This window comes from Mesoplodon densirostris, chromosome 9 (assembly GCF_025265405.1).
Source record: "Mesoplodon densirostris isolate mMesDen1 chromosome 9, mMesDen1 primary haplotype, whole genome shotgun sequence".
NCBI classification, from domain to species: domain Eukaryota; kingdom Metazoa; phylum Chordata; class Mammalia; order Artiodactyla; family Ziphiidae; genus Mesoplodon; species Mesoplodon densirostris.
Window position 1 is genome coordinate 65,835,310 of NC_082669.1, and position 15,873 is coordinate 65,851,182.

The 15,873-nt window shown below is 41.6% G+C and overlaps 1 protein-coding gene across 5 annotated transcripts in view; it reads left to right on the top strand.

Annotated features, from left to right (window-relative positions):
• Positions 1-15,873, top strand: part of CREB5 (cAMP responsive element binding protein 5) — a 412,989-nt gene that overhangs the window by 61,870 nt on the left and 335,246 nt on the right. For all 5 annotated transcript variants that reach the window (XM_060108880.1, XM_060108882.1, XM_060108884.1 and 2 more), the window contains exon 2: positions 14,532-14,603. In XM_060108880.1, coding sequence (XP_059964863.1) covers positions 14,550-14,603 — 54 coding nt within the window. In that variant the 5' untranslated portion in view covers positions 14,532-14,549. The remainder of the gene's footprint in view (positions 1-14,531; positions 14,604-15,873) is intronic.

Here is a 15,873-nt window from a genome sequence, read left to right on the forward strand (position 1 = left end):
CCTCATTTTTTAAGGGACTATCTGAAGCCTGGTTTTGTTGTTTGTTTTGCTTTCCTTTTCTTACCTTAGCTCACTGAATCGCCTGGTTCAGGGGACACGTAGACACCAGGTTGACTCACTGTCCAGCGCTGACACTGAGCAATTTCTCTCATTCTGAGAAGTCCGCAGGACGTTGGGCGGCTGGGGGATGAGGCTCCGTGGAGAGAAGCTCTCTCTTATGCTACTCCTTTTTGAGCTTTCTTAGAGTGTTATTAGCAGGAGAAGTCTTGCAGTGATGGTTTGGATGGTAGTACTGGTCTATGTAGGAAAGCTTGAGAATCAGTGAGCTTGGACTTCAGGGTGCATATTGGCGAACACTGACCTCAGTTTCCACGGGCGTTGACGGGTAACTGTTGGTTTCCAGTGAGAGAGGGGAGCCGTAATCTCACCATGTGTGGGATGTGCCCCGTGGGGCTGTGTTTTGTAGGCAGTGAAGTTAAGACTTGCCCAGAAAAATAACATGTTTTCCTTGCCTGGTGCTTGAGCTGTTTGCCCAGTGACTGGCTGATTAGCGGTTTGGGAAGAAAGGAGACATTGGTTAACTTGGGTGTCCGGAGGATTTTTGCGTGTGTGTGTTTGTGTAAGTGGTTGTTTCTGTTTCTTTGGAACTAGTAGAGGACAGATGAAGAAATAACAATGATATTACTACTTTCAACTTGTGTTCAATTCCTTGAAGCATCTTACAAACATTAGCTTGATGTCATTATTTAAATAATCCCATCACGTCAAGAGTACCAGAAATCCTTTAATGTGGGTATCACAAAGATGGATAGGAAAACTGAAGGTTTTGGAAATTACTGAGAATTTTGCCATCCTAACTCATATTTGAATGGCTTTATCGGGCTGTGTTCCCTACCGAGGCACTTAGTGGAGAAGATAAATCAAAGCTGTATCTAATCAAGGCTTTCTTTCAGCCTTGACGGAAAATGCTTTCCTGAGATTAAAAATGGCTGACACATAGGATGTGGTGGTACATGGAAGAGATAGTTTCACTAAATAAAATTTTCACTACTCCCAAGCATTAAAAAAACCCTCAAAATTTGCCAGGCTTTCCATACATACAGACCTTTCTGCATTGGGAGGGTGATCTGCTTTGAGGCACAGAGGTCTTCGGCTAATCATCTTGAATAACCCAGTGTCCTGGGTTAGGAAATGTTGCTGTTATTGAGATGTGAGCTCCCCATTTGCCCAAGTGGTCTTATTGACCAGATCTTTGATTTGTGCTGTGACTTCCTTTTTTCACAGCTAACTCTTACTGCCTTATTCAAAGTATTTTTATTAAATACCACATGTGATACTTTGGGAATGAAAAGGAGAGGGAAGAAAAGAAAAAAATAGGGAAGAGCAAGAACAAGAATAAGCAGTAAGATGATAAAGGATAATATAACTTGCTAAAGAAAATTTAATAACAAAAGGAAGATTCAGTTTCTTTTTTGGTAGCCCAAGTGGAGAGTGGATGTAAACAAATGTCATAATCTGTATTAGTCTTATTTCTTTTTTTCAGACTTTATTTTCTCACATATATAAACATATATATTGATATATTGATATATACATAAAATATTTTAAATATGATCAAAATTTCTCTGTTTTACATCAACTGCATTTTTTTAACCTTTTGACCCCCCTTTACCCGTTAGTCTTATATTAGTCTTATTAATCTGTATTAGTCTTATTTCTAATGACTCCAGGTGAGCCTAGAAGTACCCACTGATAAGAAGGCACTGAGTTTCTCAATTTATCCCAGGTGCCTCCCAAACTCCACTTTTTTCCTACCATCAGTGCAACTGGAGTCTGGATGGTAAGGACAGCGTGGCCACGCTGTCAGGGTGGACTTGCCTAGCAAAGAGCTTTCCCTTCATTTCTGTGGTTGGAAGCAGTGTTCCAGGAAGGTAAACAAATTCATGTGCCTTTCCAGCTCTGGCTCCTCCAAGCCCAGGGCAAGGTGTCTGATGCTCCCTGGCTTGCTCAGCCAGCAACAGCCAAATTTATCCCAGGGTCAAGTGACCCATTACCCAAGCTTATATGTCAGCTGGTATGTCACAGAGCTAGGGTTTGAACACAGACCAGACTCCAAAGCATTTCTTGACATCACATCTCAATTAGAAGACAAAAAAAAAAATTCTACTTGGGAGCCTATGAGTAAAAAGCTGGTAAATAAGGTTTGGCTTGGTAATTGCTAGATTATCAGAGAAGCGTAGAAGATCAGGATCTCTTTAAAGATCATCCTCTCCAACATCTTTCAGAATCTTTAATCTCTCTGCACATGCTGTGAAATGTAGACATAACTCTTTGCACTATCCAGTACTTCAGCAATTCTATGTGCTTACTACAAGGTGACTGATAAAAACAGTAACCAACATTTCACGGCACTTTACAGTTTATGTAGTGCTTTTTAAAGCACATTTGTTCACCCAGTACGCCCAGAGGCAGATGATGCCAATATTGTCTGTGGTCTCTTTTTATAGTGAGAAAAGTAATGTTCAAAGAAGTTAAGTAATTTGCCCAAGATCACACACTAGTAAGCAAGGGAGCTGAGATGCAATTATTGATTTTCTAACATAAAATCTGGTCCCCTGGCCACAGCGTTAAGCTTGTTGCAAATAATGTAGTCTTATTTATCAGAATTAAAAGTAAAATAAAGCCTAAATTAAAACAAACATTAAAACTCTACTTCTGGGCTTCCCTGGTGGCGCAGTGGTTGAGAGTCCGCCTGCCGATGCAGGGGACACGGGTTCGTGCCCCGATCCCGGAAGATCCCACATGCCGCGGAGCGGCTGGGCCCGCGAGCCATGGCCGCGGAGCCTGTGTGTCCGGAGCCTGTGCTCCGCAACGGGAGAGGCCACAGCAGTGAGAGGCCCGCGTACAGCAAAAAAAAAAAAAAAAAAAAAACTCTACTTCTAGTACAATTAAAAGATCGCTTCAAGGTGTGTGTGTGTTTGTTCCTTGAATTGATAGCTGATTGTGAGAAATGTTTAGCTGTGAAAGGAGATTATGTGGTATTTGATGTAGTTAATAAAACAGGCTTGCTTTCTCATGGCCCCTGATCTCTTATAGCACTTTGCTAAAACTATTTTATGGCCTTTACAATTCTACCTTCCACCATAGACATCTGTACATGCCTCACCTCCCTACTGGATGGTCACTGCTCACAGGGCAGGGGCTATTTTTTTTGAGCCTTCCTGTTCCTAGCATGGAGCTTAATGCTTGGTAGGTGCCCGGTGACTGTGTGAGGAAGGAATGAATAAATGAAACCAGTGTCCTTGGTTTCTGATCCTGTCCCAGTGCATGCCGAGGTTGAATCGCTTTGGAACAAGTTCTGGGTGACAGGTAATCAATCACTGTCCACAGGTCACTCTCCCTGAAGCTGCCCCTGAACAGTGCCCTATGAAGATCCTAGAATTGGCTCGTTGAACAGCTGTAATTCACCCATGTGGGCTTGGGGGCTCTTCGCTTCCCCTTTACCCAGCCTTTCAATGGAAATGTCTGGCCGGCCTCCTTCCAAATCCCCTCTGGGTGCTTCGTGCCCCTGCCTGCTTTCACTTTTCCTCTCTGAAGAGTTCAGGTTCAGGGTATTTCCTAGGGCCTGACCTCCACCTCCTGAGTAGAGAGACCACAGTCAAGCTGAGGGAAAGGTCCTAGGTTTGGGGGAGCAGGGGCATTCAAAATAGTCTCTTTCCCTTTCTGTGCTGATTGGGAGTGTTGACTGAAAAATGGAGCTGTTGTCTGGGGGCCGAGCCCTGGGGAGAGAAGGAGCTGGCCCCTCGTTTGTTTGTTAATAGCTAGGACCTTTTGATGAATTGGAGTCTGGTACAGTGTAACCTCTCGTGGGTGGTGGTTCAAGGAAAAGGCCTTTTCTTTCTGTGTCCTTTTTTCCAGTATGTTTCAGTGGGTTTATAGGCTTTAGTGAGTGGCTCTTTTGTTTAATAGGAAGTTGAGAAAAACATGAAGGACTTTTCTAGTCTGTGGAAACGACTTAGTGATTCTCAGAAATACATCTGATTTCTGCACTTTTAAAATACAAGCTTAATGATCCTTAACTGTGGTGAACTTGGGCTGCGAGGCAGACCCGGGTTTTCCTCTTATACCTCCTTGGAGCTCAGTAGCCTCCTCTGGGTTACGTTTAGGACTAGGCATCAGTTTTGAGGCTTGAGCTAGTTTATGGAGATGAAATAATCTCTGTAATGTGTGTTAATGTGTGTCACACATACTCACCACAACCTATCAATAAGAAAACTTAGGCCGAAAGAGAAAAAAAATTAAATGTGTATATATATATATATATATGTGTGTGTGTGTGTATGTATGTGTATTTATATATGTATGTATTTGTGTGTGTGTGTGTGTGTGTGTATATGTATGCCTATTAGTAAGTTTTTGCCCTGTTAATAAGTTTTGAAGTTGGTTAGGGTTAGGGGGCCAGTGTTCCCCTAATAAGTATTCTATGAGCTGATGACTGATGATACCAGGAACATAAAAACAATTTGGGGCTTCCCTGGTGGCGCAGTGGTTGAGAGTCCACCTGCCGATGCAGGGGACACGGGTTCGTGCCCCGGTCCGGGAGGATCCCACATGCCGCGGAGTGGCTGGGCCCGTGAGCCATGGCTGCTGAGCCGGTCCGGAGCCTGTGCTCCGCAGTGGGAGAGGCCACAGCAGTGAGAGGCCTGCGTACCGCAAAAAACAAACAAACAAACAAAAAAACAACTTGAAATCTTGTGACATTCTCCGCTTAAATTTTAAAAGGAAAAGAAAACCAAAATCAAACAAAGCATAGTCCTTTTGGTGGCGCTGTCCTCAGCAAGAATATAAAATTAACAAGGCAATTATCAGGAGTGAAAGGGCATCTGAACAAGAGCCGTTTCCACCTTGGGCCAAGGCTTTCTTTCGCTACCGTTGCGTCAACACCGCTTAGAATGTTGTGGTAAGTGAACTGGAGAGTGGGGCTGTAGGTAGCCAAACGAGGTAATTCACTTAAAAAAGTCTACTCTAGTTTACTCATCTGTCTCCGCTATGGATTGAAGGCGTATGCTTATGCTTAGTTAAATTTTGGCAACAGTCCCCAGCCCTCCTTCACATTGAAAGGGAATGATAATTTCACATACTTTTTTGAATATTCATAAAGTTTTTATTGGCATTGAATCTAGCCTCATCCTAGGCTTAACTTTGCCTGCGTTTTCCAGAGCTGTGTGCAAAGTATAAAGAGGTGGGTATGTGTTTAGTCTCTTATTTTCATTTCCTCTGCTGTATGCTGACTTTGTTTTCATTGTCTCACTCTTACTATTTTCTTACTCTTATCTGCTTTTTACCTCTAAACCAGTGGGCAGTGGGACTAATACTATGATTATTCTTGCAAAATCTGCACTATTAGCTGTTGGGTCGGGAAACTTTGGTGTTGCACAGGGCTGCCCATTCTGCACGTCACAGAATATTTCGTACCCCTGACCCCACCTATTAAATGACAGTGGTGACTCCCAGAAACAGTGGCAACTAAAAACTGGTTTCACATATTTCCAAATCCTCTTGCTGGGCCATGCAAGGAAATTGTGCCTTCTCTAGGAAAGCCGATGAAAATGTGCCTTTTGCTAGTATTTAAGATATATATACATATATATTTTTTTTGGTGGGGGTGCTGCGTTGGGGCTTTGTTGCTGCGTGTGGGATTTCTCTAGTTGTGACGAGAGGGGTCTACTCTTCATTGCGGTGCATGGGCTTCTCTTGCGGTGGCTTCTCTTGCTGCGGAGCATGGGCTCTAGGTGCGCGGGCTTCAGTAGTTGTGGCGCGTGGGCTCTAGAGCGCAGGCTCAGTAGTTGTGGCTCGCAGACTCTAGAGCACAGGCTCAGTAGTTGTGGTGCACGGGCTTAGTTGCTCCGTGGCATGTGGGATCATCCCGGACCAGGGCTCAAACCTGTGTCCCCTGCATTGGCAGGTGGATTCTTAACCACTGTGCCACCAGGGGAGTCCCTGCTAGTATTTAGAGGGAACTTTATTAGAATGATGACAGAATCTTCAGATGACTTAAGATTTTTACCTTAACATGGCCTTTAAGTGACCTGCTAGTACTGTCAAATGTTCACATGCTTGACGTTTGACGCATAGTGCGGTAGGAATCTGAATCAAGTCTTTGAATGTATTTTTACCCTTGTATTCAACTGACACGGTGAGATGGGGCAAGTTCTGAACACAACTGCTGGCTACTTTAGATAGGACTTGAGAATGCCTAGCTTTCTTCTGGAGTAAAAGATAAAAAACACTCAGTTTGATACCATCATTCTCAAATGTCTTTTACTAGTAAGTCAGTAATGGTAATCATAAGATTTAATACTAAGATGAAATAGCCTCTTACCAGGCCTTGCAGAGAGCAGAGAGGTCTGGCATGATCACCACTGTGTTTCATACACAGTGTCACATTTTGTAGCTCTGATTCACGCACAAGAAGGAAACGTCTCAGATGTTTTGTTAAAGATTACTTCAGCCCATACATCAAATGGACCAAACATATATTGTTGCTGGAGATGCAAGGATACTTACATAGATTAAAGATACCAAGAAAACAGTTCTAGCCAATAAAAATCATTTGAATGTGTGAAAAGCAAACCAAGACTAGAAAGTTGTAATTTTTCAGAATATTCAAAAATATTCTTTTTACATGAAAACAGTTTAAAAACCAAATGCACTCAAAATGTCTTAAAAAGTATCCAGGGGCCTCCCTGGTGGCGCAGTGGTTAAGAGTCCGCCTGCCGATGCAGGGGATACGGGTTCGTGCCCCGGTCTGGGAGGATCCCATATGCCGCGGAGCGGCTGGGCCCGTGAGCCATGGCCGCTGGGCCTGCGCATCCGGAGCCTGTGCTCCGCAACGGGAGAGGCCACAACAGTGAGAGGCCCGCATACCGCAAAAAGAAAAAAAAAAAAAAAAAAGTATCCAGAGGCAAAGTAGTTCCATTTGGGAGTGCGTTACAATTTTAAAGTCAAATTTTACTATAGTAGAGCAAAGAAGGAAAAGAAAGAACTTTTTCTTTCTTCTGCTAAGTTATTCTTCAATTTCTAAAGGCAAGCTGCTTTTGACCAGAATGAAGAATATACCTGGTTTTGCATTTAATTTCTTTGCTATCATAGTTTTTCCTCTCAGGGTTTCACGGGGCAATTATTTTAAATTGCAGTGGAAGACTTTCTGGAAAGGTACAGATGACAAGGTCAACTGAACCCCTGGTCACCTCTTATTCCAATTTTATTTTTTCTTTTCTCATCAGTTTGTTCGTATTGGGAGTAGGTAAAAGGAAGAGTTTGCTTTTCAGCCTGTCTTCTGAGGTTGGGTTCAGTCTCATTAGAAACAAGCCAAGTAATTTTGTTACATTCAATATTTCCTTCAAAACCTGAGAATCTCTAAGCTAGTGTTTTGTTAACCACATGCATGTCAAATAAACTTTTCATTGAAATGAGGTGTGTCCTGCCAAAAACGTATTGTGCAAGGTGGGAACAGGAAGAGGAACACAGACTTAGACATACGGCCTTGGACACAGACACACACCCTGCAGAGACTAATAGGCTGCACCTCTAAGGTCCAGCACTGTTGCTTAACAAGTATGTTCTGAACTTCTGAACCCATAGGTAGGAAAGCTGTGAGACAGTATTGCCTGAAACATAAGTAGAAATTAGCCAGTAACTTTGAAAAGAGGGCTCATATCCAAAGAAACATATGGAAAACTTAACACAAAAACAAAAACAAAAAAAAAAAAGAGAGAAGACAGAGGAATCTAACTTATGAAAACCCAATCCCACTGGAATGTTTTTTCATACACAGTATGAACACCACATAAATATAACCACAAACCTCTGCTAAAGTACACGAGAGGACGTGAGCCCCCAGCACTCTCTCCTGTGAGGGCCGGGAAGTAAGGCCCCGTGAGTTTCCAGAGACAAAAGCTCTTTGGAAATCCTTCCTCCTGGAACCATGGGCCTGGTTCGAAGGGACATTTGGACAGTCCCTTAAGCGTGATGCAGCCTGTGAAACAACCCTAAAGAGGTCTGTGATTCAGGCTGTGGGACTCTGAACTTTGGGGATACCAGTGAATGGTGGACATCTTTTAAGGACAATGATATTCTGGTTTGAACGGGATGGCAATGTTTAGCTGCAAGTGGTCTGGGTAAAGCTGAGGACTCCCGGGAAAGAGTTCTGGCTGTAAACTGCCCAGCAAGACACCCCCATTTTCGCCAAGTTCTGTTGAAATTTTCGCTGAGAAGGTAGAGTCCCACTCTTGGTCTTGTTCCCTGTATAAATCTCTAGTTTGAAAACTTTGCAGCATTCAAGGCGTTTCAAGCTTGAGGGCTGAAATGTCACTTTAAAAGCAGGGTTAAAAAGGTCACACAGCTGCAAATAATAATAGCCCAATGAAATTCAGATTCTAGCTGCAGCCCACTTCAAGAATAACACTGAAACAGGAAACAAGCCTACTAGATCTTTTTACCAGTAAAGCTAGTAAGAGCACATCTGATAAAATGAGTGTGTGTATGTGTGTGTGCGTGTGTGAGAGAGAGACAGACAGACAAAGAGAGACAAAGACATACATAACAAGACAAAGACACAGAGAAACAGACATATAAAAAGAGAGACATAGAGTTTTCAAGAGAGAAGATACACACAGAAAAACAAAGCACAGAGAGACACAGATGCAGAGATGGACACTAAGACCCACTCACAAAATCATTGATTTTCTTGGACTGAGATTCAAGGGTGTTTATTTTTCTGTTTGAAGTTACGATATTAAAATAATATTAAAGAATTTTAAAATAATTAAAAAATTATTTTTAAAATAATGCCTCTGTAAATGGTCCTATTTACAATATTTTACTAAAATGGTTCTGTATCACACATGAGCAAATAAAATAGTGAAAGGTACCATATCCTTCAGATTAAATATATAATTCCTTTCCAATAGCTAGCCACGTGTTGGGAGAATGACCCTGCACCCTGGCTTTTAAAGTAGTATCAGGCATCTTAGAATAAAATACTTTAATGTGTGCTTTTGCTGAATTTGTGTTGGGTTATTACTGAGTGTGGCTCTTTGCCTTTTTGACCAAGACATTGAGAGAAATATTTGTTTTGTTTTGTTTTTTTAGAAACATGAAGTACAAATTGGCTATACCCTTAACTAATTTAGTTAATAAACAACCTTTGCTTCCAGAAACAAAGTAAGACTGATCTGGAATCTCACACAGTGTGATGAACTCAAGATGTTTGTCGGCTAACCTTGGCATTTTAGGAAGGACCTGTTTCCTCTTCTAGAACCCTTTCTGCAGTCTAGTAAGCTCAAAAGGGTAGCGAAGATCTGCTTCACAGGAGTCCTGCCAAGAAGACTCATTCCACGCTCATTGTAGGGCGGTAAAGGCTGACAGAGGTTGTTAACATCGCTATTAAAATGCAAGCCCCCTTTCAGATCTCTAATGCATTCATGTCCAGATTAACAATACCAGAGCTGATGAGGATATCAATATTATTATTTGTGCTCATTTATATATACAGTTGTGGCTTTGAAGTTCCCAGAACTTTTGGTGTTGATAAAAGTGCACGCCAGATTTTCAGATTAAAACAACATTTTTAGTGTCTTCCAAATCCCATATCACTGTATGAATGTATTTGCTGTTGTGGGGGAAATTTGGGCCATTACACTGAGATTGGAGTTCGCTGTTAACTAAGAATCGGTAATGGCTTACTATGATTTAGATGGGGAAGCATCACTCTTGGCTGATTCTAGCAAAACAGATGATGTAGGGTTTTTTTTTCCCTTTGGGCTTAGTTGTTGCTCTTAAGTTTAAAATACATATTTACAGTATTTTGTGTAGACTATCCAAGTTTTTTGTAGCATTTGTTTTTTGCAGTGTTTGCCCTTCACGAAGTAGTAATTCCAAGTATATCCCTAAATGCCTGGCAAAGCATTTGAATGGATTGCATCAGCCATTGTGGAAGATTTCCCATTTTAGACCAGGAGGAATTTGTAGGGTCAAACGCTAAACAATGAAAGAGATTCTTGCTCATTGAGAGGCCAGCTGAATCCAGTGGCAGTTTAGTTTGAATTGTAAATCAAACCTGTCATCTCCTTGTCGACTACGAAAAACCTCTACTCGCTTTATACACCATTAGGGTTTGTTATTAGGGTTTCATATTGTTTTCCAAAAATCTGAAGGGAAATTAGACTCTTGAGGCATTTGTTCTAAGTGAACATTGAAGCTAAACTTTGGAAAAGGAGGAACAAAAAATGATACTATTTGTAAAGAAACTCTTAAATGATTAGACAGCTGCCTCCACAATTATTACTGTATCTAACCAAAGATATGGGGTCACTGGGTGTTACTCAAAGGGCCCTCTCTGGGTGCCATAAACAGTCCACACGTGGTTAATAGACTGGACTCCAGTGGTTTCAGCATCTATGACAATATTAACAGACTGAATTCGTAATGAATTAATACACTTACATGTGAAATTTAATGAAAACTAGACTGTTGTTTTCACCAAAAGCAACTTTGACTTTTTTCCGTTAAACCTGGTGAGATTTCTTCTCTGGTCACAACTGGGAACAGGTGAATTATTGGCCTGCACAACCTCTTGCCTTGCTGAAAACTTGGCTGTGGGCCAAAAAGTTTGAGGACCACTACCTTAGGAGTAGGAAAAAAGCAAGCTGTCTGAGACGGTTTATTGTGGTGATTCAGGATTCATTATCCATCCCACAAATATTTATTGAACGCCTACTATGGCAGCTCTGTGCAGTGCAGCCTGGGGTATGGTGGTTGCCAAGCAAAACCTGGTTCATTAAAACATCCCAGCTAGTAAAACAACTGAATGGGAAATGAGAAGATGAGGCCTGACCTCTGAGGACCAAATGTAGAACAGCCTGGCTAAAATCATGTCTGAGTAATTTGCCCCCCATGTGATGGATGATAAAAGAATATACACAAGGCTTTAGTAGAAGTCTGTTGGAGGGAATAATTATTACAATATGTGCTAGAAAAGGACCATAATAATAGACCATAAAAAGAGATCATGGCTCTTGACTAATACATCAGACCAGATCATACTGGTTGATAAAAGGAATGAAGCCTGCGTGGTAGAGTGGTACTATTTAGTAAAACTATCTCCAACACCCACACAGGAGGAATGAGCAAGGGTGTGCTGTTTATAGAGGGCTAAATGTGGGAACGCGAGCATCAAAATAAAGCAGTTGAGGTTCACACATATATATACACCCACTCAGACCTTACTAATCACTTAAAACGTATTTTATTTTAGCAACTGCCATTTTACCTTAGGACACTTATTCCAATAGTATGTTGCCAAAACATTTGGTCCATGGGATTCATAGCATGCAATAAATTGATACAGATTCATATATGTTTTAATAATAAAATAATACAGTGACTGGTAACTCAGTTGAACATAGTGAACTGAACTCTAAATTATTTGAAGGCAGACTCAGTAGTTGTCTAATTGATCCTATTCCTCTAAGTGTGGCATCCAGACTATGAAGGCTCAATAAGACAGTGTAAATCTATATGACTGAAATTTTTTTTCTGACTGAAGGTTGTTCAGTCTCCTATCACTAGCATCGTATAATTCCATGATATTTGCTGCAGTTCATATGCAAATTATAACCAGTAATTAAGATAAGGTAGCTCATGTTGATATTAAGCAGAATTGATAAACTATTACCATTAAGGGCCTGAATTTATGGGAAAAGTCAGCATTTTGGTGGACTCAGGTTTGGGATAGAGTTGTGACTATGGTAGAAAGATACTTCCTCCTCATACTGATGTGGCAAGGCTTGGTCAGTCTCTTTCTTCACTTTGGCTTATTAATGAATCCCCTTTAACCTGCAGCAGTAGCACTTCCAATCTTGACCACTTCTATTGGTTGGACATTAATTATTATCACGAATTACTTCTTTCAGATGTAGACCATACGTGTATTTACATGGAACTTTCTTGGAACTTTCTCATTTTACCATCATGTAATCTTAATATTGGTTAATAATATGACTAATATTGCCATTCTTTGGTTACTTTAGCAACCAAAATTGTTAAATGATGTCCAAGAAAGATTTACTTTATAGCAACTTCTCTATTATACATGAGGAATAGTTAATATTAGAGTGAGGTTCCAGTAACACTTGACCACAAAACCTCCCCCCACCTCCAAACACACACACTTAAATACCTTTAAGACCTTCCTCCATAATTTGGAAATGGCTCCCTAACTGATTGGTGTGATACAGGAATGAAGGAGTTGAAGATTGATATTCATACCCCCATTTAAAGGAGGGGAAATTGAGGCATGAAGCAGTTGAGTGACCTGGTAATGGTCAGGCAGATCATGGACACAGAGACAGAAAAGTTCCAGGAAAGTGTTTTAAAAAGTTTACTAGAAAAACAAGGCATATTTAATATTAATGAATAACCCAGTTACGGTGCTGTTTGTTCTATCTTGGATCAAAATCATTTTCTCAGCTTTAAAGTCACCCTTTATTTGGAGGCTTAGAAGTAAGTCGTCAGCATTCACAGCAGGGAGGAGGGATGCTCTATGATAAGTGATGGCAAAATCACATGAATAACGAGATGTGAGAAGTCATTTTAGTTGCTCATGACTTTCCTCAGACAAGGGCAAGTGGAAAGCTTCTGAAGATATTTGTATTTTTTTCCTTCTTCTTCTAAATATAATAGAGTAAAAAAGTTTAACCAATATGCCTAATACAGGAAAACTGTAAAATTATTCTACATTACTGCCTTGATAGGTGACTAGTCATTCCAAATGGAGAGTGAAAAGGGCATTACTCAGTGAAAATTGAGGAATAGTGATGTGAAGAGAGTTTACATTTTAAAATTTGTTTTTAATATCTGACTAGGAGTGTTATCTAAGGCAAGTGTTTTCATTTTGTGTTTCAGAAAAGTGAAAGTATGCCTCTATTTCCCAACGAATATATGTGGATATCTTAGTGTTTGGGGGGAGGCTGTAATGACGTACAAATTAGAATTGGTTTGTTTTTTTGTTTTTTTGTTTTTGCAAGATGATAAAGTTTTCTTGGATGAAGGGTAACTATTCCATGAGTGAAGCAGAGTTTCCTCTTTCAAGGGTGAAGGTGACTTAAGACTCCTTTGGAATAACCTACACGTAGAATTTTAAGGAAGCACAGCACTTCCTTTCTTCAGAGACAAAACAGTAGGTTTTAGTTCTATAATGAAGCCGTGTCCCACCAGCAGCACATGGAGCTTATTTAAACTCAGTTCCAAAACTGGCAAAAAGAAAAGTATGATTTAGAAGACTATTTAAATTGTGGAACTTCAATTGTATAGTACTTCTTATGATATTAAAAAAATTTTTATGTTACTGTATAGATTGGTAACTACACAATTATATATATTGTACTTTTATCGGTTTGGGGGAAGATTTGCAAAGATATTTGATTACGCTCAATTTTTGCCTCATGAACTTACCTTAGAACCTAACCCCTGCATAAGAAAAGACCATACTATAGTTTAACATATGTCTGAGATCACAACATAAGGTTTCTCCCTGCAAAGCTATCTTATTCCAGACAATTTATCTAGATCAGAGGGGCAGTCGCCTTAATCTGATTTTAATTTTAAATCAGCCTGTAAAACCAAATTAATGAAATATTTAAGGTAATGCTTTTTGCATTTGCTGATTTCTCGTCACCTCTGCACAACTTGGATAGCTTTTGTTGAGGCATCATCAAATGCCTGAGATGAAAGAGAATTTAAGACCGTGGCTCACTGCCAGTGTCATTTGCTAAGCTGGCTGTAGGGCTACCTTGCGTCCCTTGCTCATACTGAAGCTCAGTGGGGTGATCATGGGAGAATCATTTGACCTGATGCTCAGGGTTGGTCCTCACACTGATGATTGCCCAGTAACTACCCTTCTCTTGCTCTTTGCCTTGCACAGGTGGGGTTTTACCTGATAATAACACCCACCAGGCAGAATTTCTGCTGCAATAGACATTGTTTTTTTTTTTTTTCTGCGGTATGCGGGCCTCTCACTGCTGTGGCCTCCCCCGTTGCGGAGCACAGGCTCCGGACGCGCAGGCTCCGGACGCGCAGGCCCAGCGGCCATGGCCCACGGGCCCAGCCGCCCCGCGGCACATGGGATCCTCCCAGACCGGGGCACGAACCCGTATCCCCTGCATCGGCAGGCGGACTCCCAACCACTTGCGCCACCAGGGAGGCCCTAGACATTGTTTTTGGTTGCATTTTGTTGGCATTTTTTCTTCAAAGTGCAGTAAATACGCACTCAAGAAAACAGAGTGGGAACTTGGAATGCAGGGAGCCTAATAAACTTCAGCAAGGCAGGACCTGTTGTTCATGTTTATGTTTTTCTCATCTAATTTGGGAATTGGCATAGGAGGGGGCTCCGAGCCATTGCCTTTCTCAGGTAGAAGCAGGAGATATTCATGAATCTCTGTTTTCCTTCCTCTCTCCCCCTGACCCTTCAGATTTATGAGGAATCCAAGATGAATTTGGAGCAGGAGAGGCCGTTTGTCTGCAGTGCCCCAGGCTGCTCCCAGGTGAGTGTAGGGGGGTCCTCCACTCTGGCCTGCAGGGGATGCAGTACCTTCCCACAGTGAGGCAACTCTCACTTGGCAGTCATGCCTGCTGTTGGCTTTTCTTCTTCACCAAGATATTCTCAAAGTCCCCCTTACCATCATCATCATCACCATCATCACCATCATCATCATCATCACCATCATCATCATCATCATCATTTTCCACTTTGACTAGTTTGAACTACTTCCCTCACAGCCTCTGAAATACATCAGTGTTGGCCATTTCCATCCATAACTTTCCCCTGGAAGTAAGCCAGCCGCATCCTGCCCACCAGATGTTCAGGATTGTTATTTCAGACAGGGGGAAAGAGGGTGCTCTCTTTGACAATAGCCACTTGAATTCTGGGCCTTTGGATTACTGGTGAAATAGCTCACCATCAGAGACTGAATTCGATTTTGTTTTGTTTTCCCGTTTGAGTAAAATAAACCCCCTGTGACTCTTCTAGAACCCACAGTTTTTCCATTTATCTAAACTTTGAGAGAGGAAGTTGGCCTGCTATGCTGGGTTAACCCTCTTTTAGCTTCTGATGGCTGCCATCAAGTGGATTAGATGTGAGGCTTACATGAGGTACTGTGTGCGGAGTGTTTAGTAAAGGACCTGCACATTGTGCTCAATTGACGCCCACTGTTGCTATGGTGACTGCTGCTACTATTGTACTAGAACCCATCTCTTTGAAAGAAATTGGAAACATCCATCATCTAAAATCAGAATTCGACATTTTTCCTTTGGAACAGGATGGTGACTTTTTCTACACTTGACCCTTTGGATATCTCCAAGTTCCGGTCATTGGAAAATGACCACACATGGTGCTCTCATGCCAAGATCTTCATTTTATGGGATAAAGGACAAGCTTAGAACTCAGAGCACAGGCATGTGGGTAGTTATGCTCTCTTTCTCTGAAGTGCCCAGTAGTTTCAGGTGGAATCAAGCCCCACTCTCTTGCCTGTTTATGTTGTGGGGTTGGCAGCACAGCGTAGAGCCATGTCTGGGAGTCAGTGAGAGGTGATGTCCATTAAGGACCCTTTTCACTGTTTCTCCCCAGAGAGTTTGAGGAGGGTTCTGGAAGCTTGCTGGAGGGAATACGCCATGGAAGCATGAAATGTTATTGCCTCGCGATGCCGCTGTTGACATCAGCCACCAGCTGAGAAACCAGCCTCCTTTGCTTGCGTTCTGGCAGATTCTGCAGGGGCTTTTATTTGAATGTTGGTTTTTACCTAATAAATAAGGAAA